Source organism: Pituophis catenifer, unplaced genomic scaffold, assembly GCF_029215685.1.
Source record: "Pituophis catenifer annectens isolate HBS135680 unplaced genomic scaffold, rPitCat1.0.hap2 SCAF_1, whole genome shotgun sequence".
In the NCBI taxonomy this organism is placed as follows: Eukaryota; Metazoa; Chordata; class Lepidosauria; order Squamata; family Colubridae; genus Pituophis; species Pituophis catenifer.
The window spans coordinates 345,772,974-345,800,675 of record NW_027256881.1 but is presented as its reverse complement, the minus strand read 5'-3'; the positions used below and the strand labels follow the sequence as shown (position 1 = coordinate 345,800,675).

Genomic DNA, 27,702 nt, shown 5'->3' with positions numbered 1-27,702 from the left:
TGACCGAAGCCTTAAACTGGCTTTTAAAAGATGAGCAACGTTTCCAAAAAGAAATCCGACGTTATTTATTCATTGCTGTCCCACTCAAGAGGCAGTCCCCAGTTTCAAAGAGAGGGCGAGACTCTCTAAATATTTCGGATCCTGAGGAAAGGCCTCCAAAGCAGGATAGTTCAAAGGAACGGAAGAAGCCAGCAAGGATCTCAAGCGCTGTGAGAGGATACAAGTTTGATAAATACATTAAATAAAAATGAAAACCTGGATGGAGAGGATCTCTCCCCTTGGCTCCCCCAGGACTGCCTCAACTACTATCCCCAGTAAGACCAGTGGCTGGCATTAGATTCAGCCCCACCCGAAGAGTAAACCGAGATGAAGCCAAGTTCACTCAAGGAAGCATTGTGAGATGGGCGTTTTTTTTTCTTTTTCTTTTTTTTTTTACAAAAAGTTTACTCGTGGACCACCGAAAAACCACCTGTTCCCCAGCACAGAAATTAAAATACATAAACTTAAGGAAACGGCCTCTTGCGATCCGTCAGAAGTCCAAAACAACAGAGCAGAAGATAGACAGACTCTCCCCCCACCCTCCTGGTGAAAGGTAAAATCTTAACCTGGTTTTAAATAAATCTGGGTTTGTTCTAAAGGCGCTTGGCAGTTCTGCCCCTGCAGCCCAGCTTAATAGCACTTAGCGACAGCACTTAGACTTATATACCGCTTCGTAGTGCTTTTACTCTCTAAGCGGTTTACAGAGTCAGCCTCTTGCCCCTTAAAAATCTGGGTCCTCATTTTACCGACCTTGGAAGGATGGAAGGCTGAGTCGATCTTGAGCCTGGTGAGAATCGAACTGCCAAATTACAGGCAGTCAGCAGACGTAGCCTGCAGTACTGCACTCTAACCACTGCGCCACTGTGGCTCGTAATGGGAGAAGCTCTGCTATTCTTCATTCCTCTGGAGTGCCTTTGGGTGGCCACAATTCAAGAGAGACATCCCCTCCTAAAATCCTTGTAATGTTGGGAAACGTTAAGCTTTTTCTGGAATGCCCCCCTTTCCCTACCTAGCTTGCCTTCTAGACCCCAGGAATCCTGGTTAATTCTCGGCAAAAGGTGGGCTGCCCTGGAGGAGTTGAGTTAGAGAGTCATACCCCTCTGGGGGTTGAGGATCACATTTGCAGAAACTCAACATCCATGAGAATAGATCTTCCCCCTGACCCTCTGTAGCAGGAAATCTGTTTCGGGGAGAACGGTTTCCAGATTATCTCCAAAATTTGGGGTTCTCAAGAAAGCGGTCAGCCAGCAGGGAAAAGGGGGTATCCCTGGTGGCTGACTGACCCTCTGCTGAGTCCTGGCAGGGTCTGCATTTCATACGCATCCCGTCCCACCTTCAGGTGAAGGAACATGAAAGTTGTCCGCATACACAATTTTTTCCTCCATGCGGGGGGTTACGAGCAGAAGCGTTGCATGATGGAATGTGGAATTTTGGAAACGATTCAATGGAGAGAAGGAGCCAGTGGGTTTTCTGGCTCCAGGACGGGTGGGTAGGAGGATCTAAGATGGGTTGAGTTGACCTAAAGGAGATGACCTTCTCCTACTTGGCCAGAAGGTGCCATTAGCGAATTCCACAGTCTTCTTCTCCACCCTGCAGCTTCTCCAGCTCCACCGAACGGACCAGCTCTTGGACAAACTTCATCTCGGAGGCCATCTGCTTGGCGAGGGCCTCGTAGCGGTTCTCCAGCTTCCGGAGGTGTCGTTTCAGCCGGTTGGCCGCCAACGAGGTGCTCTTGGCCTCTTCCTGAGCTTGCCGCTTGAGGGACTCCGTCTTCTGCATCTCCTGCTGGATTTGACGAAGGTCCTGGCTGATAGCCTGGTTCTCCTCCTTGTACCACAACTCCTTCTCCTCGTAGATGGACCGCAGGGCTTCGATGTCCTCCCGGAAGGACTTCTTACTCTGCTGTAGCTCCCGCAGGCTCTCCTCGGCCACCGCCACCTCCTCCATGACCTTGGAGAAGCGTTCGAAGTTGATGTAGGTGTTATTGGGCGGCATACTGGAGTGAGACTTGATGGTGTATTCCTTCAGCCGCGTGGTCTTTAGGCGCCTTCGTTCCGGCTTCTTGCTGTTGTCTTCGTTGCGGACATTCCGCCTTTTGATCACCTGATTAAAAAAAAAGGGGGGGAGAAATCTCAGGATTGGTGGATATGTTCATCTCTCTCTCCTCCCAGACCACCAAAACCTTGTCAGCTGTTTTCTCAGAAGCTCCATTGCAGATAATCCTCGACTTATGACCACAATTGAGCCCTACATTTCTGTTGCTAAGCAAGACTAGGTTGCTAAGTGAATTTTGCCCCATTTTACGACCTTTCTGGCCATGGTTTTAGTGAATCCCTGTAGTTGTTAAGTAAATCACACGGTTGGTAAGTGAATCCGGCTTCCCCGCTGGTCAAAAGGTCGCAAAAGAGAATCAGTCATCATAAATAGGAGTCCATGGCCAAGCATCTGAATTTTGATCACGTGACCATGGGGATGCTACAACGGTCTTAAATGTGAAAAAACATAGACCCATAGAGTTGGAAGGGGCCTTGGAGATCAAAGAGCTGGAAGGGAAGTGGGAGGTTATAGATTCCTCTGGCCAGAAGGGACCTGGGAGATCACAGACTCATAGGGCTGGAAGGGACCTGGAGGGGTAGGAGGGATCACAGACTCCTAGGGCTGGAAGGGACCTGGAGGGGTAGGAGGGATCACAGACTCCTAGGGCTGGAAGGGACCTGGAAGGGGAGGATATCATAGACTCCTAGGGCTGGAAGGGACCTGGAAGGGGGGGATATCATAGACTCATAGGGCTGGAAAGACCTGGGAGGTCATAGAATCATAGATTCATAAGGTGGGGTAAATAAATGTCAAGACTTTTTTGAGCAACTTAGTTTTTACCTTGATCCATGGATGCTCCAAGCTTTGCTCAATTGTCATCCGTTTCCTGCAATCATTAAAAGGAGCAACAATCAATTCTAGGATCGATGCAAAACGTATAGAAAGAAAGGAGAGTGAAATTCACCGGTTGCAGAGAACCTATCCAAATGTCAGCATTGTTCTGGATCACGGACCATCATCTCTTAGGACCTTTTTGGGAATATTGCCTGCGCACAGTCACCTTCTCAGGAGAGAGAGGGAAGAAAACCCAGCCCAAACTTCTGAGTCAGTTGTCAAGCATCTGAACGGTCGTAAGTGTGAAAAATAGTCCTAAGAAAAAGGAGAGTTGCAACCCAGATCCAAAATTCAGAGGGTCCACTTTGGATGTTAAGCAACGCAGCCACGTCGACAGCCATTTGCAGCTTTTCTTGCCACCGTGGTTAAGTGAATCACTGCAGTTGTTTTAATGAATCATTTGGTCATTAAGCAAACTTAACTTCCCCCCCCCTTTGACTTGGCTTGCCAGAAGGTCGCAAAAGAGGATCGCCTGGGACCAGTGGTGGGCTGATGCCGGTTCGGACCGGTTCTTCAAGCCTTTTTGCCACGGTCATTAAGTGAACTTTATGCAGTCATTAAGCGAATCCGGTTGCCTGCAATGTCTTTGCTTATCTAAGAAAAGTTGTAAATGGCAATCACGTGACCCCAGAGACTGCAACCGTCACGAATACCTGCCAGTTGCCAAGCACCTGAAGATTTATCACATGACTGTTGGCGGAACTGAGATGGTCATAAGTGCGAGGCTCTGTCGTAAGTCACTTTATAACTCCAAACAGCTGCAAAACAAATGGCCGTAAATCGAGAACTACCAGTATCTTTTGATATCGGTTCTCCTGCTGGATTCCGAGAAGGTCTCCTTCAAATTAAAAGCCTCCCACCCTTCCTCACCCCGTTTCCCCCCCCCCCACTGCCGCCCGCCTCTTACTTGGGGTCCTTCACAAGCAGCCTCCGAATGAAATCCTTGGCCAGTTCGCTGGTGTTGCTGAAGTATTCCTCGTCAAAGTCGTAATTCACAGCCGAAATGTTGGTCAGGGTCTCCTGCTTCGTTTCCCCCAAGAAGGGAGAGGCACCGCTGAGGCTGAAAAAGGGAGGGTCTCACATCATTCTTAAGCCCAGAGGCGCTTGTGATTTGACAGTAAGAAGCCTTTGAGCAGGGAATGGGACAACTCGCCATGGCCAACTCACCGCGAACCACTCACCGCGGACAACTCGCCTGTCGAACCCGAAATTGACATATGTGTAGCCATTTTATTTATTTATTTTATTATTCATATTTCTATGCCACCCACTCTCCAAGGACTCTGGGCGGCTTACACCAAAGACAGTATACTAAATAGCATATTGCCCTGAACAATAAAAAAAAAAATTTTTTTTTAAATTTTTTTTAAATTTTTAAATTTTAAACTTGTCTTATGAATTTGGGGTGTTTTAAATTTCGTTTTCCGGGCCAATTATTTAATTGTATTTTAATGGTTTTTTAACATTTATATTATATGTATTTTATTTGGCTGTTCACTGCCCTGAGTCCTTCTCAATAAATAATAATAATAACAACAACAACAACAACAATCTGGGTCCTCATTTTACCCACCTCGGAAGGATGGAAGGCTGAGTCAACCTTGAGCCGGTGAGATTTGATCCGCTGATCTGATGAACTAGCAGTCAGCTGAAGTAGCTGCAGTACTGCACCCTTACCACTGCGCCACCTCGGCTCATTTTAGTTGCCATATTTTTCGGAGTTTAAGACGCACCTACCTTTTTTGGTGAGGAAAAGAAGAAAAAGAAATCTCCCTCTGCCTCTGAGCAATTTTGCCTCCTTGCAGCAAACAGCCTGCTTTACTTTCATTTTCGTTTTCAGCATAGCTTGATTAGCACAAGGAAAAAAAACAAATCTGCTCCCAGCAATTTACCTCTTTGCAGCAAGCAGCAGAGCCCTGCGCAAAACAGCGGAGAGCAAATCAGCGGAGAGTCGGGAGGCCGATCCAATCAACTTGTGCTAATTAGGCTGTGCTGAAGCTGAAAGGAGCTGTTTTTTTCTTGCTGCTTGCTGCAAGGAGGTAAACTGCTGCGAGGCAGAGGCCAAAGGGTGGGGGCCAGTGGGTGGGCAGGGCTACATTCGGTGTAAAAGACGCACCTAAATTTTCACCCCCTTTTAGGGGGGAAAAGGGTGCGTCTTATACTCCGAAACATATGGTAGCTTTATATTATACTCACTTATTCCTTCTCTTTCTCCCTGTTTTGTAATATGGGGGGGGGGGGGTTTCAGGCTCGCCACATTCTTAAGGTGGGAATAGATAGTGAGCATTGTTTTGGCTAGGTGATCTTCTTTCCCGTGGGAACGGCGGCTGTCCTTACAGAGAGCTGGAGGTGGAGTTTGAAGACACCGGGCAATGTTGATTTTGCTTTTATTGGGGAAGGGGCTTTTGTGGGATGTTTCTACATTTCAATTCCGGTTTGTGTCAGATCCGGAATTACAACAGTCTTTGCCAATTCGATGCCTACCTAAATAAAAGAAATTTGTTTTGGAAGACGGACTTTGCCTATTTCTTTTTTTGAATGATGTTAAGAAACGGCTATTGTCTAACTAGTTGGTCAGGCAATATATAAACTATCAATACATATTTGTCAAAAGGTATTACATTGCTTTAAGACTATATTGCATCATCCTGTATCCTGATTGGCGAAACTCTGTAGCCAATGTACTTAAGGGGAAGCCTGAATCATGGCTTGTGGACACAACACCATTTTATCTGCTTATTTGCTGTTACTCTCTACCTGTTCTCTCTGTATGACTACTGTTTGATCATTGCTACTTGTTGCTTTCTACCATTTATTGAATGTTTTAATACTGAACTTGTTCCTGTTTGAAACTCAAGAAGAACTGTTTTATTGCATAATGACAACAACTGGTAAGAAGACTTTGTACTTGGAATATTCCCTGAATTGATATTTTAACTATCGCCTTATCTATGTATGATTTGGATTGTTATTGGACTTTGCTTTACTTTTTTCTAAAAAGTAAAAGACTACCACAACTCAGTGTGTCAGTATATTAACTGTGGTTATTCACTCTCAGCCGCTTTCATGTGCATACTCAAGGGGTACTCTGCTCAATAACCCATAACATCGGTTATGAGCCAAGAATATCCTTAACAAATGGGTTTCATCACTTGGAAACCTGACATCGCCATGGACAACTCACCATGGACAATCGCCACAGGACAACTCACTGATTCAAAATAAATAAAAAATGATTTTAAGTTTGGCCATTCACATTTCATTCTGTCTCTCCTTTTGCATCCTTTCTTTAATGGTTTTATTCCACCATTTCTTTGATAGTAGTATAATTGTCCTGCAGCGAGTTGGCCATGGTAAGTTGGCCATGGTGAGTTGGCCATGGTGAATTGGCCAAGGTGAGATGACCATGGTGTGTTGGCCATGGTGAGTTGGCCATGGTGAGATGGCCATGGTAGATGGCCATGGTGAGTTGGCCATGGTAGATGGCCATGGTGAGATGGCCAAGGTGAGATGGCCATGGTGTGTTGGCCATGGTGAGATTACCATGGTGAGTTGGCCAAGGTGAGATGACCATGGTGAGTTGGCCATGGTGAGATGGCCATGGTGAGTTGGCCAAGGTGAGATGACCATGGTGAGTTGGCCATGTTGAGATGGCCATGGTGTGTTGGCCATGGTGAGTTGGCCATGGTGAGATGGCCATGGTGAGATGGCCATGGTGTGTTGGCCAAGGTGAGATGACCATGGTGAGTTGGCCATGGTGAGTTGGCCATGGTAGATGGCCATGGTGAGATAGCCATGGTGAGTTGGCCAAGGTGAGATGACCATGGTGAGTTGGCCATGGTGAGATGACCATGGTGAGATGGCCATGGTGTGTTGGCCATGGTGAGATGGCCATGGTGAGTTGGCCATGGTGAGATGGCCAAGGTGAGTTGGCCATGGTGAGATGGCCATGGTGTGTTGGCCATGGTGTGTTGGCCAAGGTGAGATGACCATGGTGAGTTGGCCATGGTGAGTTGGCCATGGTGAGATAGCCATGGTGAAATGTCATAGACCCCTTTGAACAAGCCAACCCCCAAGGCCAGCATCTTGACGAAGATCAGGAGCCAAGAAGCATCAAACAAGGGGTAGATTCTTCCGATATGTGAAGGGTTCTAATCATGCTAACTAGATTGCAGAATTATGGAGATGAAAGAGAGTTTGGCCTAGTCTAACATTTCTCAATCCTGGCAAATTTAAGATGGGTGGCCTTCAACTCCCAGAATTCCAGAGTGCCTTTCAATCTGAAGAAGCCAAGGGAGAAACTTCCATCTCTAGGACCAAGGCTTTAGGAACACCTTCCGATCGCCAGCAGCTTTTTGGGGGAAGAATCTTGAACAAGTAAAGGAAGCTGCCCCCACCCCCACCCCCACCCCCCACCCGAACACTGGCAAACAAGTCACTTAGTTCAAAATACTCACAGGATGTAAGTGATGACACCGATGCTCCTAGAGGAGAAAAAAAACTTTTATTACACTGAAGAACCTAAACTGCTCCAAACTCTCTGCTTTAGACTGGAGCAACATTCAACTTCTCTCTCCTCCCTCTCTCCCTCCCTCTCTCTCTTTGATCTCTATATCAGGGGTCTCCAACCTTGGCAACTTTACGACTTGTGGACTTCAACTCCCAGAATTCCTCAGCCAGCACATGCTGGCTGAGGAATTCTGGGAGTTGAAGTCCACAAGTCGTAAAGTTGTCAAGGTTGGAGACCCCTGCTCTATATCATCTCTATTTCTCTATCATCTCTATCATTAGCTATCTCTCTCATCTCTATTTATCATCTCTATCGCTCTATCATCTATCATCTCTCTCATCCCTATCTATCAATCATCTCTATATCATCTCTATCTCTATCATCATCTCTCATCTCTCTCGCTCTATCTCTATCATCTCTCTCTACCATTATCTCTATACCTATCATCTCTATCTCTATCATCTCATCTCATCTCTATCATCTATCATCTCTTTCTCTATCATCTCTATTTACCTATCATATCTATCTGTCTGTTGTCTGTCTATCATCTGTATCTATCATATCTATCATCTCTATCTCTATCATCTCTATCATTATCTCTCTACCTATCATCTCTATCTCTATCATCTCATCTCTATCATCTATCATCTCTTTCTCTATCATCTCTATTTACCTATCATATCTATCTGTCTGTTGTCTGTCTATCATCTGTATCTATCATCTCTATCATCTCTATCTCTATCATCTCTATCATTATCTCTCTACCTATCATCTCTATCTCTATCATCTCATCTCTATCATCTATCATCTCTTTCTCTATCATCTCTATTTACCTATCATATCTATCTGTCTGTTGTCTGTCTATCATCTGTATCTATCATCTGTATCATCTCTATCGATCGATCTGTATCTGTCTAATTCAGGCACTGCCCATCTCACTCTCGGAACGACTCAGGGCCTTTTCAGCTAAAGTTATAATCCATCCATCAACCGTCACAACGCCGGACTTCTTTTCACAGAAGCTGAAACCAAAGCTAAGCATCCAAGAAACCAAGCAAGGATTGCTGAACTTGGCCAATGGCGATCTAGTCCATTCCCAACATGCACCCGACACTAGATGGGAGTTCAGAAAAGACGATTTTGGCTACCGGTGGTCAAATGGAAACTGCGCAGTGGCTTTCACACATGGGGCCTAGATATTACTTTCCTTATGAGCCAGATAAGAAATAGAAGCTTATTTCACTCACCACATATCAGCCTCAAGGCCCAAAGGTTCGTAATTCACTATTTCTGGAGCTGAGGGAGGGAGGGAGGGAGGGAGGGAGAGAGGGAAGGAAGGAAGGAGGAAGGGAGGAAAGAAAGGATATTATTATTATTATTATTATTATTATTATTATTATTATTATTATTATTATTATTATTATTAATTTTGTATACCGCCCTTCTCCCGAAGGACTCGGGGCGGTGAACAGCCAGCAGATAAAATACAGAAAATACAAAAATTAAAACAATATTAAAAACCAATTAAATTAATTTGGCCCACAAACACCCCCATATTAAAAAACCCATAATTTAGCAATTATGGATGAGAAGGAAGGGATGGATGAGAATAAGTGAGGGAGGGAGGAAAGAAGGGATAGATGGATGAGAAGAAAGGGAGGAAGAAAAGAAGGAAGGGAGGGAGGAAGGAAGGATAGATGGATGAGAAGGAAGGGATGGATGAGAATGAGGGAGAGAGGGAGGAAAGAAGGGATAGATGGATGAGAAGAAAGGAAGGAAGGGATAGATGGATGAGAAAGAAAGAAAGAAAGAAAGAAAGAAAGAAAGAAAGAAAGAAAGAAAGAAAGAAAGAAAGAAAGAAAGAAAGAAAGAAAGAAAGAAAGAAAAAGAAAGGGAAGGGAAGGGAAGGGAAGGGAAGGGAAGGGAAGGGAGGGAAGGGAAGGAAGGAAGGAAGGAGAATGAATGAATAAATGAATGAGGGAGGGAGGGAGGGAGGGTGGGAGGGAGTAAAGAAGGGATAGATGATGAGAAGAAAGGAAGGAAGGAAAGAAGGAAGGAAGGGATAGATGGATGGATGAGAATGAATGAATGAAGGTGGGAGGGAGGGAGGTATAGATGGATAAGAAAGAAACAAGGAAGGAAGGAAGGGAAAGAAAGAAAGAAAGAAAGAAAGAAAGAAAGAAAGAAAGAAAGAAAGAAAGAAAGAAAGAAAGAAAGAAAGAAAGAAAGAAAGAAAAGGGAGGGAGGGATGAGAATGAATGAGGGAAGGTGGGAGGGAGGGAAGAAAGGATAGATGGATGAGAAGAAAGGAAGGAAGGAAAGAAGGAAGGGATAGATGGATGAGAATAAATGAATTAATGAATTAAGGTGGAAGGGAGGGAGGAAGGAAAGAAAGTATAGATGGATGAGAAAGAAAGAAAAAAGAAAGAAAGAAGGAAAGAAAGAAAGAAAGAAAAAAAGAGAAGGGAGGGAGGGAGGGAGGGAGACTTTATTAATCATTTTCTTCCACCTGTAAAAATTGTTCCATAAACCTCCCACACGTCAGCCTTCCCATTCCCAACCTTGCAGTTGGGCAACCCTTCCTCTGCACCTACCTACAAATTCTGGAGTGCCAAAGATGTTTTTGAATTCATTTCCCGTCTCAATCTTGTGAGCGATGCCAAAATCAATCAGTTTGATTCGGGGACTGGGGACGTTCTTGTCCAGGAGCATGATGTTTTCGGGCTGAAAGGGCAGGAAGAAAAAGAGAACCGTTGAGTCCATCCAGCAATGGAAGATCGGACGTTTCATCAAGAGGTTTAACGTTCTTGAGAATTTTGAGAGGGCAAAATCGGCAGCGGTGGCGGGAAGTGTGATTTTTCTCCTTGATTCGGCTGCCATTCAGTGTTTGATTGTTTGTCTGAATTGGTATTCCCCAATTCTGACAAAGGCCCCCCTCTAACAGTGGTGGGGCAAGCCACTTATATACTGTATAAACAGAGAGCAAACTCTACTCTTCTAGTACTGAGGATGTTACCCAGTTGGGTTACAAAATGTCTGCAAGAAAACTACCAAGCTCAGAGAGCACCAGGGACCCCACAATCCTTTTCTTCCTCTTCATCCTCCTTCTCTTTCTCTTCCTCCTCCTCCTCCTCCTCTCACAAACCCCATTCCCTTCTAACACTGATGATGTTACCAAGTTGGGTCGTGAAACATCTGCAAGAAAACAAGTAAGTTCAGAAAGCACTAAGGATCTCAGAATCCTCCTCCTCTCCGCAAACCCCACTCATGTCTATAGCACTGGTGAGGTTACCTAATTGGGTCACGAAACGCCTGCAAGGAAACCAGGAACTCAGCACCGAAGACTCCACAATCTCCCCCTTCCCCCCTTCCCCTCCACAAACCCCATTCCCTTCTAGCACTGATGACATCACCTAGTTGGGTCACGAAATATTTGCAAGAAAACTACCAAGCTCAGAGAGCACCAGGGACCCCACAATTCTTTTTTTCCTCTTCCTCCTCCTCCTCTTCTTCTTCCTTCTCGTCCTCCTCTCCACAAACCCCATTCCCTTCTAACACTGATGATGTTACCTATTTGGGTCACGAAAGGTCTTCAAGAAAAACACCAAGCTCAGAGAGCACCAAGGACCGCACAGACCAGCAGATAAAAACATAGAAAACTGACGGTAGAAAAAGACCTAGAGATCCATCAAGTCTACTCTTGAAGGGTTTTTATTTTTTATTTTACTTTTTGAAATTTTTGTCGGATGATGAACAATGGACGTGTATCCATCCCAAGCATGTTTAAACTCGGTTACTGATGACTGACCCATTCCCTCCGCTGGATGTTACTTCCAAGCTTCCACTATGTTGTGGAAGCAGAGCTGGCAGCAGAGTCTGACAGTGAGGAGGTTGGGGAGGAACTTGGGCCAGTCCTGGGGGCTGGGGAAAGCTCGGATGTGGGCTCTGCATCGGAGGCAGAGAGGGAGCCAAGGCCATCTGATAGTTATGTGCAGCCTCCAGAGTCTGACAGCAGCGAGGCAGAAGAACAGTGGGAGCCTGTTCCTAGTGTGCACATGCGTAGAGCTGCCAGACGACAAGAACAATTAAGAAAACAGGGTCGACTTGGGAGTAAGGCTTGGAGACGATTGGCCCCTCCCATAAGACATAAAAGAAGAGCGAACCGGGACGTGAGCTTTTGCAGGAAGCCATTAGTTCATCTGGCCGATTCAAGATTTGAAAATTCTGTTTGTGACTCTGTGCCAAGTTTGGCCTTGCCCTGCGTCTGGCAATTAGCTCTCTGGCAGCGTTCCACGAGAGATAAGGTGGGTGTTGATAACCTTCCTCTGAAAGACTGTTTATTAAGCCTTGCGGACTGTAAATGAAAGTTATTTACAGTCCTATAAATAAAAGAGGTTTTGTGGGACTAAGATCGTGCTTTATACTTTCTAAGGAAGCCTAGGTCAGAACACATTACTCTTCCTGGGAAGTCTTACTTTCTGACATTATTTTTCAACTCTCCTCATTCTCCCCCATTTCCCAGTGACAATTCTCATCATGACCTTAAGAGGTCTTCTCTAGAATTCAGAAAGTGCCTTTGCTGACCCCTTTCCAGAAAGAGACTGAGATCCTCCAGATGAAACGACACTGGAGATTTTGCTACGAAGCCCCCTGTTTTTTTAGTCGTTCGATTATTTATTATCATTATTATTCGGAGGGTCTCACCTTCAGGTCGAAATGGGCGATGTGTTTGGAGTGGAGGTAATGGACCCCGTCCAGGATCTGTTTCAGGAACTGGGTGGCCTCTTCCTCCGTCAGGGATTCCTTCTCTGCCAGGAAATCAAACAGCTCCCCGCCGGAGACCAATTCCAGAATCAGCACCACGTCCGTCTTGTTTTCGAAAATGTCGTGGAGGGTGATGATGTTGGGGTGTTGGATCTCCCGGAGGATGTTGACTTCCCGCTGGATCTCCTCGCGGCTCACCCCTCGGCGGCTTGACGACAGGCGCCGTTTCTTGATGAACTTCGCCGCGTATTCCAGGCCGGTTTTTTTCTCGCGGCACTTCCGCACGATTGCGAACTGGCCGCTGGAGGCCAAAGGAAGAAGAAAAAGCTTGTAAAAATCATCCTTGATTTACGGCCTGTCAGCTATCATATGCTTGGTTGTGCTTCGCAATGCGGTGACAGATTACCATGAACTGTGGGGAAAGAGGGAACGCTTGGGGAAGTGAAAGTAAGCACTGCATCTCCTTGAGAAGCTGCCTCAAGGTCATCCAATTGGAAGAAGAAAGGGGCCACATAGCAAACTACACTTGGACTGACTGACCATTAGGAAAACTTCTTGCCTGAATCTGATTGGTTACACGGGGCTGGACAATGAGAGATAGTTGAGAGAAAAGTAGAAATTAAGGATTTTAGCACGATCTACAGGAGGTATGCTAATAAAATGCAAATATTTAAGTTTAAGTTTACTCTGTCATTGCACCTTATGCAATGAAATTAAATGCCAACTTCGGTGTATATTATACATTAAAAAAATAAAACAAAACACACACCCTTCACATTCTTGGGCATACAAGTCCAACAAATAGAGATAGATAGATAGATAGATAGATAGATAGATAGATAGATAGATAGATAGACAGACAGATAGATATAAATAAATAAATAAATAAATAAATAAATAAATAAATAAATAAATAAATAAATAAATAAATAAATAAATAAATAAATAAATAAATAAAAATAAATTCTATACAATTGAATTGAAAACCCCTGATATTGCATTAATATTGCACAATACAGTAGAATTCAATATAGTTACTGCTCTGGGATAGAAGCTGTTTTTCAGCCTATTTGTCCTTGTTTTTATCATCTTGTACCGTCTGCCAGAGGGTAATAGTTCAAAAAAAAAAAGGGTGCCCAGGATGAGATGGATCCTTAAGAATGTTTTGAGCTTTCTTAAGGCAGCAGGAGCTATAAAGCTCTTCCGAGGAGGGGAGAGGGCAACCCATGATCCTCTGGGCAATGAGGTTGACCCTCTGGAGTGCTGTCCTATCTGCCACTGTGCAATTGGCAAACCATACAAAGGTAAAGGTTCCCCTTGCACATTTGTGCTAGTCGTTCCTGACTCTAGGGGGCGTTGCTCATCTCCGTTTCAAAGCCGAAGAGCCAGCACTGTCCGAAGACGTCTCCGTGGTCATGTGGTCGGCATGACTCAACGCCGAAGGCGCACGGAACGCTGTTACCTTCCCACCAAAGGTGGTCCCTATTTTTCTACTTGCATTTTTTACCTGCTTTCGAACTGCTAGATTGGCAGAAGCTGGGACAAGTAACGGGAGCTCACCCCGTTACACGGCACTATTATTTTATTTTATTTTATTTTATTTTATTTTATTTTATTTTATTTTATTTTATTTTATTTTATTTTATTTTATTTTATTATTTTATTTTATTTTATTATTTTATTTTATTTTATTTTATTATTTTATTTATTTTATTTATTTTATTTATTTTATTTATTTTATTTTATTATTTTATATTTTATTATATTGTATTATATTATATTATATTATATTATATTATATTATATTATATTATATTTTTATATTTTATTATTTTATTTTATTATTTTATTTTATTTTATTTTATTATATTTTATTTTATTATATTATATTATATTTATTTTATTTTATTATATTTTATTATATTTTATTATATTTTATTTTATTTATTTTATTTATTTTATTTATTTTATTTTATTTTATTTATTATTTTATTTATTATTTTATTTTATTTTATTTCTATACTATACCGCCCTACTCCCGAAGGACTCAGGGCGGTGAACAACCAACAGTAAAATCCATACATACAAAATTTAAAAGCAGAATTAAAATCAAATTAAATATCAAATTAAACTAGGGATTCGAACCGCTGAACTGCCAACTTATCAATCGACAAGCTCGGCGTCTTAGCCACTGAGCCACCGCGTCACACAGGTGCAGTAACTTAAAATACTGGTGCAACGGTAGAAGGTCACCAGCAGTTTTTCATTCAGTTGTTGTTTCCTGAGAAGTCTCAGGTAGCATAATCTCTGCTGGGCCCTTTTGACCAGTGCTGCAATTTGTAGCTCTGTAAGGTTTACATCCACCTCAGCTCTGAAATTAAGTGTTCAAATCACTTCCTGCTCATTCTGGTCTTTTTCTCTTGAGCTTGCAAAGTGAGACTTACCTTAAGGGAGGATTGCTGTAAGAGCATCTATACAACGGAGGCTAAATATTCACAGCATTTAACATACATTATCTAAGTAAAAGTTACAACAGCCTTTAGAAAAAGACTCAAAGGTGCTATTTTTTTTTAATCAAGAGGCAACCGGACTTTCTGGTTTTTCTTTGAAGACGTTTCACTTCTCATCCAAGAAGCTTCTTCGGCTCTGACTGGATGGTGGGGAACGGAAGGATTTATACTCCTTGTAGACAGCTGGTCATTTGCACCCTTTTAGAGAGTCATTGAGGCTACTTGGAGGTTTATCTGTGTCTTTAGGATCACCTGAGTAGTGCAAATGGGTGTGGAGCCTTCTTGGAACTGTTGAAAGGACTGTGTTGTAGACTGGAGATAGATGATGTCTTATCCCTTCCCCTCTGTTGAGGTTCTCCAAGTGGCCTCAAGGACTCTCTAAAAAGGATGCAAATGACCAGCTGTCTGCAAGGAGTATAAATCCTTCCATTCCCCACCATCCAGTCAGAGCTAAAGAAGCTTCTTTGATGAGAAGCGAAACGTCTTCAAAGAAAAAGAAGAAAATCCAGTTGCCTCTTGAAAAAGCACCTTTGGGACAACCATGACCTGCATGACTGAGAATCTCCATAGACTTTTAGATATAAATTATATCATCTCCTCTAGTATAATATCTTTCATCAGGTTCTTTCATCAGGTTCACCTGATCCGCCAGTTGTGTCCCTTTCTGGATCGGGACTCCCTACACACAGTCACTCATGCCCTCGTTACCTCCCGCCTGGACTATTGTAACGCTCTCTACATGGGGCTCCCCTTGAGGAGCACCCGGAGGCTCCAACTGGCGCAGAGTGCGGCCGCACGGGTGGTTATGGGAGCAACATGGCGCTCCCGTGTGACACCTCTCCTACGCGAGCTGCACTGGCTCCCGGTGGTCTTCCGGGTGCGCTTCAAGGTTTTGGTTACCACCTTTAGAGCGCTCCATGGCTTAGGACCTGGCTACTTACGGGACCGCCTACTACCACAAACAGCCTCCCACCGGCCGGTACGCTCTCATAGAGAGGGGCTCCTCCGGGTGCCGTCAGCCAAACTATGTCGACTGGCGGCCCCTAGGGAGAGGGCCTTCTCTGTGGGGGCACCTACTATCTGGAACGAGCTCCCCCCGGAGATATGGAGGATCCCGGATCTGCGCACTTTCCGCCGTGCTTTGAAGACACTCCTATTCCAGCAGGCCGGCCTGGCCTAATTTTTTCCCCTTCTTTTAAATTTTTAAACTCAAATTTTAATTCGTTTTAAATTATTGGGAGTTTTAAATTGTCTCGGGCAAAAATTATTTAATTGGGTTTTAATCATGTTTTAACTTTCGTATTTATGTGTTTTATTTCATTGCCTGTTCACCGCCCTGAGTCCTTCGGGAGTAGGGCGGTATACAAATTTAATAAAATGAAAAAAAAAAAGAAAAATAATATACTAGCACATGATATAAATTATATTATCTCCCCTAGTATAATATACTAGCACATGATACTCAAAACACCAAGCCCGTTTCTCTCACAAGGCAAGAACCGAACATCTAATTAATTATGGCTTGTTCAAATGCCACGTAGTCCTCGGTTTACGACCATTCATTAAATGACGGTTTGAATTTACGACAGCCTCAGACAAAGCAGTTGCAGAATCACCCTCAAAGAAACCATCTCAAATGCCGACCATTGGTGGACAACAACAGAGCAGCTAAGGAAGATTGTAGGGAGTCCTCGACTTATGACCACTATTATTATTATTATTATTATTATTATTATTATTATTATTATTTATTCAATTTATATACCGCCCTTCTCCTATTGGACTCAGGGCGGTGCACATCCAAGGATAAAAAACATACCAATACAAAATTTAAAATCAATTGAGCCCAAAATTTCTGTTGCTAAGCAAGACAGTTGTTAAACGTGTTTTCCCCCATTTTACGCCCTTTCTTGCCCCTTGTTAAGTGAATCACCGCAGTTCTTAAGTTAGTAACATGGTTGCTAAGTGAATCTGGCTTCCCCATTGACTTTGCTTGTCAGAAAGTCGCAAAAGGGAATCACATGACTCCGGGACACTGCAACCGTCATAACTATGAGTCATTGACAAGCACCTGAATTCTGATCACACGACCACAAAGATGCTGCAACGGTCGTAGGTATGAAATACAGCTGTAAGTCACCATTATAACTTCAAACAGTCACTAAAACAACTGTTGTAAGTTGAGGACTACCTAAGTTTCCTTCCAACTCTTCTATTATTCTGTATTTGGGGAACTTGCAAATTCTTTGATATATTTTCCCGTCAGGATTCCGAGGGATCCATTAGCTTTTCAATTAATTTCCCTTTTTAGCTCTAGAGGCGAGGATCCCATCAACCTCATTGTCGAAAGTTTTGTGACAAGGAAACGGACATATTGTAAAACTGTTTTCTACAATATTTTTGTGACATGGAAACTGACATTGTAAAATGGTTTTACAATAGTTTTGTGACAAGAAAACTGTCATATTGTACAACGGTTTTACAATAGTTTTGTGACAAGAAAATTGACATATTGTATAATAGTTTTACAATAGTTTTGAGACAAGAAAACTGACATATTGTAAAACGGTTTTACAATAGTTTTGTGACAAGAAAACTGACATATTGCAAAATGGTTTTGCAATAGTTTTGTGACAAAAAAACGGACATATTGTAAAACAGTTTTACAATAGTTTTGAGACAAGAAAACTGACATATTGTAAAATTGTTTTCTACAATAGTTTTGTGACAAGAAAACCGACATATTGCAAAACAGTTTTCTACAATTGTTTTGTGACAAGAAAACGGACATATTGTACTACAGTTTTACTATAGTTTTGAGACAAGAAAACTGACATATTGTAAAATTGTTTTCTACAATAGTTTTGTGACAAGAAAACTGATATATTTTAAAACAGTTTTACAATAGTTTTGGGACAAGAAAATTGACATATTGTATAATAGTTTTACAATAGTTTTGGGACAAGAAAATTGACATATTGTATAATAGTTTTACAATAGTTTTGTGACAAGAAAACTGACATATTGTCAAACGGTTTTACAATAGTTTTGAGACAAGAAAACTGACATATTGCAAAACAGTTTTCTACAATTGTTTTGTGACAAGAAAACGGACATATTGTAAAACGCTTTTCTACAATAGTTTTGTGACAAGAAAATGGACATATTGTAAAACGCTTTTCTACAATAGTTTTGAGACAAGAAAACTGACATATTGTAAAATGGGCAAATCCTTTGAAGCAAGCCCCAGGCATGGAGACATTTAAAGATGGGTTGTTATTTACATTTTTCGACAGTGAGATCATGCCGGCTGGCTGCGGGGGTTTCCATATAAGGTTGTAGCTACACAACCCCCTCCAAATAGAAATTCCACACTCCTTCCAGCTCGGTAACCAGCAGAAAATAGAAATAACTCAACGCCACTAATTTTCAATTCCTTCATTTTTAAGGAAAAGAATTTACGGGTTGTGCTAGACTTATTACAACTGAGGCCAGAATTTCTGTCGCTAAGCGAGACAGTTGTTAAGTCCCATTTTACGACCTTTCTTGCTATATTGGTTAAGGGAATTGCCTCAGTTGTAAAGTGAGTCACACGGTTGTTAAGCGAATCGGGCTCCCCCGTTGACGCTGCTTGTCGGGTGGTCGGCAAAGGTGTTCGTGTAACCTCAGGACACGTCATAAATATGAATCAGTTGCCAAGCGTCTGAATTTTGATCACATGACCACAGGGATGATGCCGCTGGCTCTTCCTTCAATCATAGGATACAGGTAGTCCTTGACTTATAACCACAACTGAACCCAAAATATATGTTGCTAAGCGAGCCAACGGTTAAGTGAGTTTTGCCCCATTTTACGAACTTTCTTGCCACTGTTGGGATGGTACAATGGTCGTAAAAGTGAATCATGGTCGTAAGTCACTTTTATGGGTACCATAAAAGTGTAACATCGAACGGTCACTAAACGAACGGACGTAAATCGAGGACTGTCTGTAATTCAGAATTTATTTCTCCTAATCTGGAGAAAGATTTCGCAGCCTCTTGAACCCGAAATTGTGACAGTGATGGGCGCTCACAACAGGAAGAAGGACAAAATCTCAGCCCCAGCAAACTTTCTTTCCACACAATTCAGGAAAGAGCATCTTACCCCACCGGGTGACACAAAGATTACTCACACAGGATGTGCACGTCATACAATTTTGCCCGCTGTGAACTACAGGCTAAAATAGCTACTTCCCTCAGTGCCGAGCCTTTTAACTTAAGAAATTTTTATTAGGAAATTATAGCTGGCAAAAGCTTGTTTACTGTGATCTCAGAGAAGTATATATAGGCCAAGGGTCAGCAACCTGCAGCTCCGGAGCCAAATGCAGCTCTTTGGGCCCTCTGCTGTGGCTCCCTCCCTCTCTCACCATTGGCTGGCCCCGCCCCTCGCTCTCCCCTCCTAGTCATTCCTTGCCTGGCCTGAGAAGGTAAGGGTGACAGCGGGGGATGGAGAAGTGACCAGGGCAGAGACAGTGAGATACAGAGAGAGAGGGAGAGAGACACACATAGAGAGATACAGAGAGAGAGGGAGAGAGGGAGGGAGGGGAGAGAGAGATATGTCAAAAGGATTGTGTGGTTCCCGGTGTTTTTTAACAACTGGTTCTCTGCCCTAATGACCGGCTGGGTAGGCATGGCTAGGAGGTGGTCATGTGACTGGTGGAAGTGAGTGACATTGAGTTGGCCACGCCCACCCAGGTTTTGAGGCTCCCGGTGTTTTCTTTTCTGTGGGAAACGGGTCCAAATGGCTCTTTGAGTATTTAAGGTTGCAGACCCCCGATATAGGCTGTCCTCGACTTACAACTGTTCGTTTAGTGGCCAGTTGTGAAGTGACAACGGCACGGAGAAAAATGTGACTTCTGATGGAGTTTTGACCGTCCTCATGGTCGCGTGATCAAAATTGGGATGTTTGGCATGTATTTATGATCTGTCCTGAAGTGGTGGGTTTCACTTACCTTTGCTACCGCTTCGCTCGTGCATGCGCAGAAGCTTCTGCACATGTGCAGAGCATATTTGATGACGTCCGGGTGGGTGGGCGGAGCTTCCCGCCACCGCTACTACCAGTTTGCCCGAACCGGGGCGATCTGGTAGCAACCCACCACTGCTGCTGTCCTGAGGTCATGGATTCGCCATTTGTTACCACCTTCCTAGCTGATAAAAGTCAAAGGAGGGGAGCCAGATTCGCTTAATGACCAAATGATTCACTTAACAAGCGATTCACTTAACAACTGTGATCATAAATTGGGGCAAAACTCACGGAGAAACGGTCTTGCTTAGCAATGGAGATTTTGTGCCGAGACTGTCACTGGTCATGGGGTCTCCTTGCTTGAGCAGGGGGATGGACCATCCCCCTTCCAGCTCTGATTCCGATTCTGCTTAATTGAGGTTGTATGTTGAGGACTACTTTGTCAATGAAACCACAGCCAGCAATTTCAGTTTATCCCCCCAAAAATCTCTTTTTAAGATTCATAACCTGCATCCAATCCTTTTCCCCACACAGTAAAACCATTTATCATCCATTTGGAGTTATAACTCCAACTGGCGACCCCCAGGGGAAGAGCCTTCTCTGTGGGGGCACCTGCCCTCTGGAATGAATTGCCCCCGGAGATACGGATGATCTTCATGGTGGGTGTCAGTTTGCTTCATGTATGGATTGGAGGGGTTTAAAGTGGCTATTGATGCAGCTGTGGTCTGGCTTCTCGTTTGTGGTCGTGCCTCATCATCAGTGTGGGTTTGAGTTTGCTTTCTGCGTGGATGTGTGGTGGTGGATGTGTGGTGCTGACACCCACCATGAAGACGTGGCACGACCACGAACGTGAAGCCAAACAACAGCAACGCAGCTCACCAGCTCAAATCCCCCTGCAACTCAGACTAACCCGAGCACAATCAAGCCCCCACCCAAACAGAACACACCCCCAGCCAATCAGAACACAGCCAACCCCCCATTCAATCAGAGCACAGCCAAGCCCCCAACCAATCAGAACACACCTCCACCCAATCAGAACACAACCAAGCTCCCACCCAATCAGTTCACACCCCCACTGGCAGTTAAAAGGAAGAAACAGCTGCGATCACACATTGCTCGGCTGCCCATTGGGAGACTAAGGAGACTAAGATAGAGTTGGAAGGGACCTTGTAGGTCATCTAGTCCAACCCCCCCAGCCCAATCTCATCTTGAAAGGAACTGACAGCCAAAAGTTCATGTTTAACATCTGATGAATTTAAGAGTCCACAAAGGTTTTTGGTCTTCTTGTTAAAAAGCTAGCAGAAAAAAAACAGCATTTTTCAAGATCTGCCCTATAATTCAATGGCCCAACAATTCATTTGCTTCCATGAGCTTATGTTTAAAACCAGAGAAAATGAGATTACACGCATTAAATACCTAGGTATATATATCCACACCCCAAAAGTCTGATTTTTGATGACTACACATGGATGTGTAGTTCTTGGTATAAATCAGGTGTGGTTTTATCACTCCCAATCCGGTACATCCGGTTTAGCAGTCCTGGAAATCCCAGATAATATCCAAGAATATCCAGAAGTAACCCTCTTTTAAGTTTTCCAGAAATTAATTAAGATCAAATCAAATTCACCAAGATCAAATCTTGTTGAGATCGCTTTTGACATTAGCACCGCTTCGTCAAGCCTCAGTAAGGCCACACATGGAATATTGCATCCGGTTTTGGTCACCACAACACAAAAAAAAAATATGTTGAGACTTTGGAAAAAGTGCAGAGAAATGCAACTAAGATGATTAGTCTTAGGCCTCTGGAGAGTAAAACATACTGTACGAAGAATGGTTGGAGGATTTGAGTATGGCCAATCTAGAGACAAGAAGGATTAGGGAGGTGACATGATAGCATCTTCCAAAATTTGAGGGGTCGTCACGAAGAAGAAGATTCAATTTATTTTTCAAAACACCAGAAGACAGGACAAGAAACAATGGATGGAAACTAATCAAGGAGAGAAGCAACCTGGAATTAAGGAGAAACTTTAAAATAGAATAGAATAGAATAGAATAGAATAGAATAGAATAGAATAGAATAGAATAGAATAGAATAGAATAGAATAGAATAGAATAGAATAGAATAGAATTACAGAGTAGACTAGAATTACAGAATAGAATAGAAATAGAATAGAATAGAATTACAGAATAGAATAGAAATAGAAATAGAATAGAATAGAATTACAGAATAGAATAGAAATAGAAATAGAATAGAATAGAATAGAATTACAGAATAGAATAGAATAGAATAGAATAGAATAGAATAGAATAGAATAGAATAGAATAGAATAGAATAGAATAGAATTACAGAGTAGAATAGAAATAGGAATAGAATAGAATTACAGAATAGAATAGAAATAGAAATAGGGATAGAATAGAATAGAATTACAGAATAGAATAGAATAGAATAGAATAGAATAGAATAGAATAGAATAGAATAGAATAGAATAGAATAGAATTACAGAATAGAATAGGAATAGGAATAGGAATAGGAATAGGAATAGGAATAGGAATAGGAATAGGAATAGAAATAGAATAGAATAGAATTACAGAATAGAATAGAATAGAATAGAATAGAATAGAATAGAATAGAATAGAATAGAATAGAATAGAATTACAGAGTAGAATAGAATAGAATTACAGAATAGAATAGAAATAGAAATAGAAATAGGGATAGAATAGAATAGAATTACAGAATAGAATAGAATAGTATAGTATAGTATAGTATAGTATAGTATAGTATAGTATAGAATAGAATAGAATAGAATAGAATAGAATAGAATAGAATAGAATAGAATAGAATAGAATAGGAATAGGAATAGGAATAGAAATAGAAATAGAAATAGAAATAGAAATAATAGAATAGAATAGAATTCTTTATTGGCCAAGTGTGATTGGACACACAAGGAATTTGTCTTAGGTGTAAATGTACATAAGAATAAAATACATTCATCAAGAATGAAAAGATACAACACTTAGCGATAGTCAAGGTTACTAATAAGCTATCAAGTCGTACTAGGAAACAAATAAAAACAATTGAAAGATACAAGCAACATGGTTATAGTAATAAGTGGGAAGAGATAGATACTAGTAAGGAAGAGAAGAATAATAGTAATACAGTCTTAGTAAGGACAATTAACCAGTGGAACTGCTTGCCACCAGAAGTTCTGGGTGCTCCAACACTGAAGGTTTTTAAGAAAAGACTAGATAGCCACTTGTCTGAAACGGTTTAGGGCAGGGGTGGGCAACTGTGGCCCTTTTACAACCTGTGGACTTCAACTCCCAGAATTCCTGAGACAGCCAAGCTGGCTTAGGAATTCTGGGAGTTGAAGTCCACAGGTCACAAAGGGGCCATATTTGCCCACCCCTGGTTTAGGGTCTCCTGCTTGTGGAAGGGGTTGGACTAGAAGACCTCCAAGGTCCCTTCCAGCTCTATTCTGAATGAGCGGCTCCTGGAGATTCCATGCACACGTCGCGTGTGGTTCTTATGACTCCGGGAGAGAAGGGGCGTTCCGTTTCTTTGGTGGCTTTCAAAAAAAAACAAAAACGTGGTCTTCCAGACTAGGTTAGAACCTGTGACCCCATAGGCTAAACATATAACTCACCTGCCCAATTCTTCCTCCATGTCATAGTGGTCTTCTACCCTTTCCTGACGGAAAGTGGACATCCTTGCTTGAAGGGCTCCCCCACCTCAATTCTGGTGTTCCTGCTGTCGTACCAAACCTGGGATAGAGATAAGGTGGTAGACCGTTCATATGTTTGTTCTCCTTTCGCAGCCTGTTCTTAGAAGCTGTCCTCCTCTCCTGCCAGGGGTGGTGAGAAGATATGGCCCACAGGGTCAAGGAGGAGGTGCGATCAAAGGTCTACCTGTTGTTTATGACCAGGAAAACCTTCAATCACCACATTGTGGCGGCCATCTTGATTCCGTTGACCGTAGCTGACCTACCCTTGGCTGTTGAGATTGTCCTGGGTCTCCCAAGATGTCCCCAAACATCTTCATGACACCTCCTCCTAGCTTCTTCTACTCCAGTGATTTCTCAACCTTGGATGCTTTTTAGATAGCTGGACTTCAACTCCCAGAATTCACTTCCGGCTGGGGAATTCTGGGAGTTGAAGTCCACATGTCTTAAAAGTTGCCTAGGTTGGAGACCCCTGCCCTAGAGGACGCCTCCCCCCCACCCCCACTGCTCTTTCTAGGACAAAGCCTCCTTTGGCTCAAATCAATCATCCCCTCGCCTGAATTTCCTGCCATTATCTTTTAATCCCCCCTGTGGACAAGATAACAAGATAATCAGCTTCTGATTATATGATGCATTTGTCCAGATCTTAGCAAATGACCCCCTCCTCAAATAGCCATCGTCTCCTTCCGGACTCCCTGCTCTTCCTTCAACAATCCGAAGGCCCTTCCTTCCTTCTTTCCTTCCTTCCTTCCTTCCTTCCTTCCTTCCTTCCTTCCTTCCTTCCTTCCTTCCTTCCTTTCTCTTTCTTTCTTTCTTTCTTTCTTTCTTTCTCCTTTCTTTCTCTCTCCTTTCTTTCTTTCTTTCTCCTCTTTCCTTCCTTCCTTCCTTTCTCTCTCTTCCTTTCTCCTTTCTCTTTTTTCTTTCTTTCTTTCTTTCTCTTTCTTTCTTTCTCCTTTCTTTCTTTCTTTCTTTCTCTCTCCTTTCTTTCTTTCTTTCCCCTTTCTTTCCTTCCTTCCTTCCTCTCTCTTCCTTTCTCCTTTCTCTTCTTTCTTTCTTTCTTTCTCCTTTCTTTCTCTCTCCTTTCTTTCTTTCTCCTCTTTCCTTCTTTCCTTCCATTCTCTCTCTTCCTTTCTCCTTTCTTTTTTCTTTCTTTCTTTTTCTTTCTTTCTCCTTTCTTTCTTTCTTTCTTTCTTTCCTTCCTTCCTTCCTTTCTCTCTTCCTTTCTCCTTTCTTTTTTCTTTTTCTTTTTTTCTTTCTCCTTTCTTTCTTTCTCTTTTCTTTCCTTCCTTTCTCTCTTCCTTTCTCCTTTCTCTTTTTTCTCTTTCTTTCTTTCTCTTTATTTCTTTCTTTCTTTCCTTCCTTCCTTCTCCATCTATCAATCCCTCCCTCCCTCCCTTCTACTCCAGTGCCCCCTCCCCATATTCTGCCCTGCCTTCCTCCCTACCGCATTTCCGCTCCCTTCCCCTCTCCCAGGCCTAAAGTGCCCCTCCCTCACATACACACATTACAATTTCATAATTAGCAAGCCACATTAGCAAGGACACAAACCTGCAATCCGCCTCTTGTATTGCCCAGACAGTGGCCTCCAATGGATCCCCCTTTCCTCTCCTGCCCCCACACTTTTTCCTCTCTTCCCCACACCCCCTTTTCTTTCCTCTTCTTGCCCCTCCCTTCACACAACCAGTATTTTTGCTAGAGGCTAATTCTGGCCCCAAATCAGCTCCCTCCCACCCTTGCGTACCCCATTATGGCTCCTGACCCCCCCCAATTCCCCCCTCCCTTTTGTCTTCACCCACTGGTTCCCTTCAAGTTCCCCCAAGCCCCCTTCCCACTAAATCCCCCTTCCCAATTGCCAGGCCGCTCCATTGGCCGCATAGGCCAGCCCTACTACCCCTTTCCCATCCCCGGCTCCCAACCCCGCTTTCTCCCTTCCCCCTCCTCTCCCCCCTTCCTTCCCCTTCTGTTTCGCCCCCACCCCAGGTTTTATTAGAGTCCAATTCTGGTCCCAGGTCAGCTCCCTCCCACCCTTCTCTCTACCCACCCCCCCTTCTCCAATTGCCATGCCCCTCCATTGGCCCCATACGCCAGCCCTATGAGCCCTTCCCCCACCATTTTCTCCCTTCTCCCCACTCTCCCCTCTTCCTTCTCCTTCTGTCTCTCACCCACCCCCACTCCAGGTTTTGCTAGAGTCCAATTCTGGCCCCAAACCTGATCCCTCCCACCCTTCCTTCTAGCCCCCCTCCCCAATTGCTAGGTCCCTCCGTTGGCCCCATAGGCCAGCCTTACCACCCCTTCCCCATCCCTGACCCCTAACCCCCTGCTTTCTCCTTTCCTCACCCTCTCCCCCTTCTGCCTTGCCCCCCACCCAGCCCCAATTTTTGCTAGAGCCCCCAAGTCAGCTCCCACCTTTCCCACCCTTCCTTCTAGCCCCCCCCCCCATTGCCAGGCCCCTCCGTTGGCCCCATAGACCGGCCCTACCACCCCTTCCCCCACCTCCAACCCCATTTTCTCCTTCTCTTCCCCACCCTCTTCCCCTCTTCCTACCCCCTTCCATCTCTGTGTCCCCCCACCCCAATTGCCAGGCCTCTCCTTTGGCCCCGTAGACCACCCCTACCGCCCCTTCCCCATCCATGACCCCTAACCCCCTGCTTTCTCCTTTCCTCACCCTCTCCCCCCCTTCTGTCTTGTCCCCCCCCCGCCCCAATTTTTGCTAGGGTCCAAGTCTGTCCCCAAGTCAGCTCCCTCCCACCCTTTCCCTCTACTAGCCCCCTGCCCCAATTCCAAGAGGCTTCTATTAGCCCCATAGACCGGCCCTACCACCCCTTCCCCCACCTCCAACCCCATTTTCTCCCTTCTCTTCCCCACCCTCTCCCCCTCTTCCTCCCCCCTTCCATCTCTGCCCCCCCCCGCCCCAATTGCCAGGCTCCTCCTTTGGCCCCATAGACCAGCCCTTCCCCCACCTCCACCCTCCTGTTTTCTCCCTTCTCTTCCCCACCCTCTCCCCCTCTTCCGTCTCTCCACCCCCCCCGCCCCAATTTAGCCCCGCTACTCCCGCCTTGGCCACCCCCTCCCCTCCAAAGCCGCCCTTCCCCGCCCCCCACACAACTCCCCCACCCCCTTTTCCCCGGGGTCCCCCCCCCTTACCTGCCCGCCTCCCCTTGAAAGCCCCGACGCCCCTGACCCACCTGGCAGGCGGGAGCGCGCCTGGACGGGGAAGAGAGCGAGAGCGAGAGCGAGAGCAGGAGGCGCGTTCCCGAGAGCGCAACTTGCCGCCGCCGCCGCCGCTCCTCGCATTCCAGCAGACAACCTTCCGCCCCGTCCTGGGGAAGGCGGAGCAGCGCCGCTTCCCCATTGGCTAAAGCGCGGAGGTGACGTCACCGGCGGGCTCTGCCGCAACGTTCCACGGCTGTTCCCGGGGCCTCTGAAGTCCGCGTGACGTCACGGGAGCCTCTTTTTCTTTTTTTATCAATGGGGACTTCGCGAAGGGTGTCGGGGGCTCTCTCCGGCCTTGCGCGAAAGGAGGAAACCCCTCCCCATGCAGGAATAAGGCCCACCCAAGAAGAGGAAACCCCCCCCCACATAGAAAGGAAGGGGGCCCACCCAAAAGGAGGAAGCCCACCCACCCCATATGCAGGAATCGAACCAGTGGTGAAATCCAATTTATTTTACTATCGGCTGTGTGGGCGTGGCTTGGTGGGCGTGGTGTGGCTTGGTGGGCGTGGCAGGGGAAGGATACTGCAAAATCGCCATTCCCTCCTCACTCCAGGGGAAGGATATTGCAAAATCCCCATTCCCTCCTCACTCCAGGGGAAGGATATTGCAAAATCCCCATTCCCACACCACTCCAGGGGGAAGGATACTGCAAAATTTATTAGTTCAATTTATTATTATTATTATTATTTATTAGTTCAATTTATATGCCGCCTTTCTCCGGAGACTCAGGGCGGCTTACAATGCATTTAAAAAAAATCCATTATAAAAACATTTAAAAATTAAAATATTAAAACCCATTCACACCATTTATGGCCGGATCTCACAAGATCACAACAGTGAGATCCCCATTCCCTCCCCACTCCAGGGGAAGGATATTGCAAAATCCCCATTCCCACCCCACTCTTGGGGGAAGGATATTGCAAAATCCCCATTCCTACCCCACTCCAGGGGAAGGATATTGCAAAATCCCCATTCCCACCCCACTCCTGGGGGAAGGATATTGCAAAATCCCCAT

At 44.3% G+C, this 27,702-nt stretch overlaps 1 protein-coding gene across 2 annotated transcripts; it reads right to left on the bottom strand.

The window, feature by feature from the left end:
• On the bottom strand, positions 1-26,779 carry DAPK3 (death associated protein kinase 3). 2 transcript variants are annotated; one of them, XM_070944718.1, is made up of 9 exons: positions 26,660-26,779; positions 23,400-23,517; positions 12,185-12,545; positions 10,075-10,204; positions 8,728-8,776; positions 7,428-7,454; positions 3,878-4,030; positions 2,917-2,962; positions 1-2,142 (listed from the first exon to the last, which is right to left on the bottom strand). In XM_070944718.1, exons 2-9 carry the CDS (start codon positions 23,459-23,461, stop codon positions 1,600-1,602), a joined length of 1,371 nt encoding a protein of 456 aa, XP_070800819.1. In that variant the 5' UTR covers positions 23,462-23,517; positions 26,660-26,779; the 3' UTR covers positions 1-1,599. The 2 variants fall into 2 exon arrangements, with proteins under 2 accessions (XP_070800819.1, XP_070800826.1); XM_070944725.1 differs by lacking the exon at positions 26,660-26,779 and having other exon boundaries at positions 23,400-23,665.
• Positions 26,780-27,702: the final 923 nt, after the last annotated feature.

Coding starts and splice junctions, on each gene's coding strand:
- DAPK3 (XM_070944718.1), bottom strand. CDS start 23,461: ATGTCCACTTTCCGTCAGGAAAGGGTAGAAGACCACTATGACATGGAG. Junction 4,031..7,427: donor GGTGTCATCACTTACATCCT/GTGAGTATTTTG, acceptor TCCCTTTTTCAG/CCTCAGCGGTGCCTCTCCCT. Junction 2,963..3,877: donor CTGCTTGTGAAGGACCCCAA/GTAAGAGGCGGG, acceptor TAATGATTGCAG/GAAACGGATGACAATTGAGC.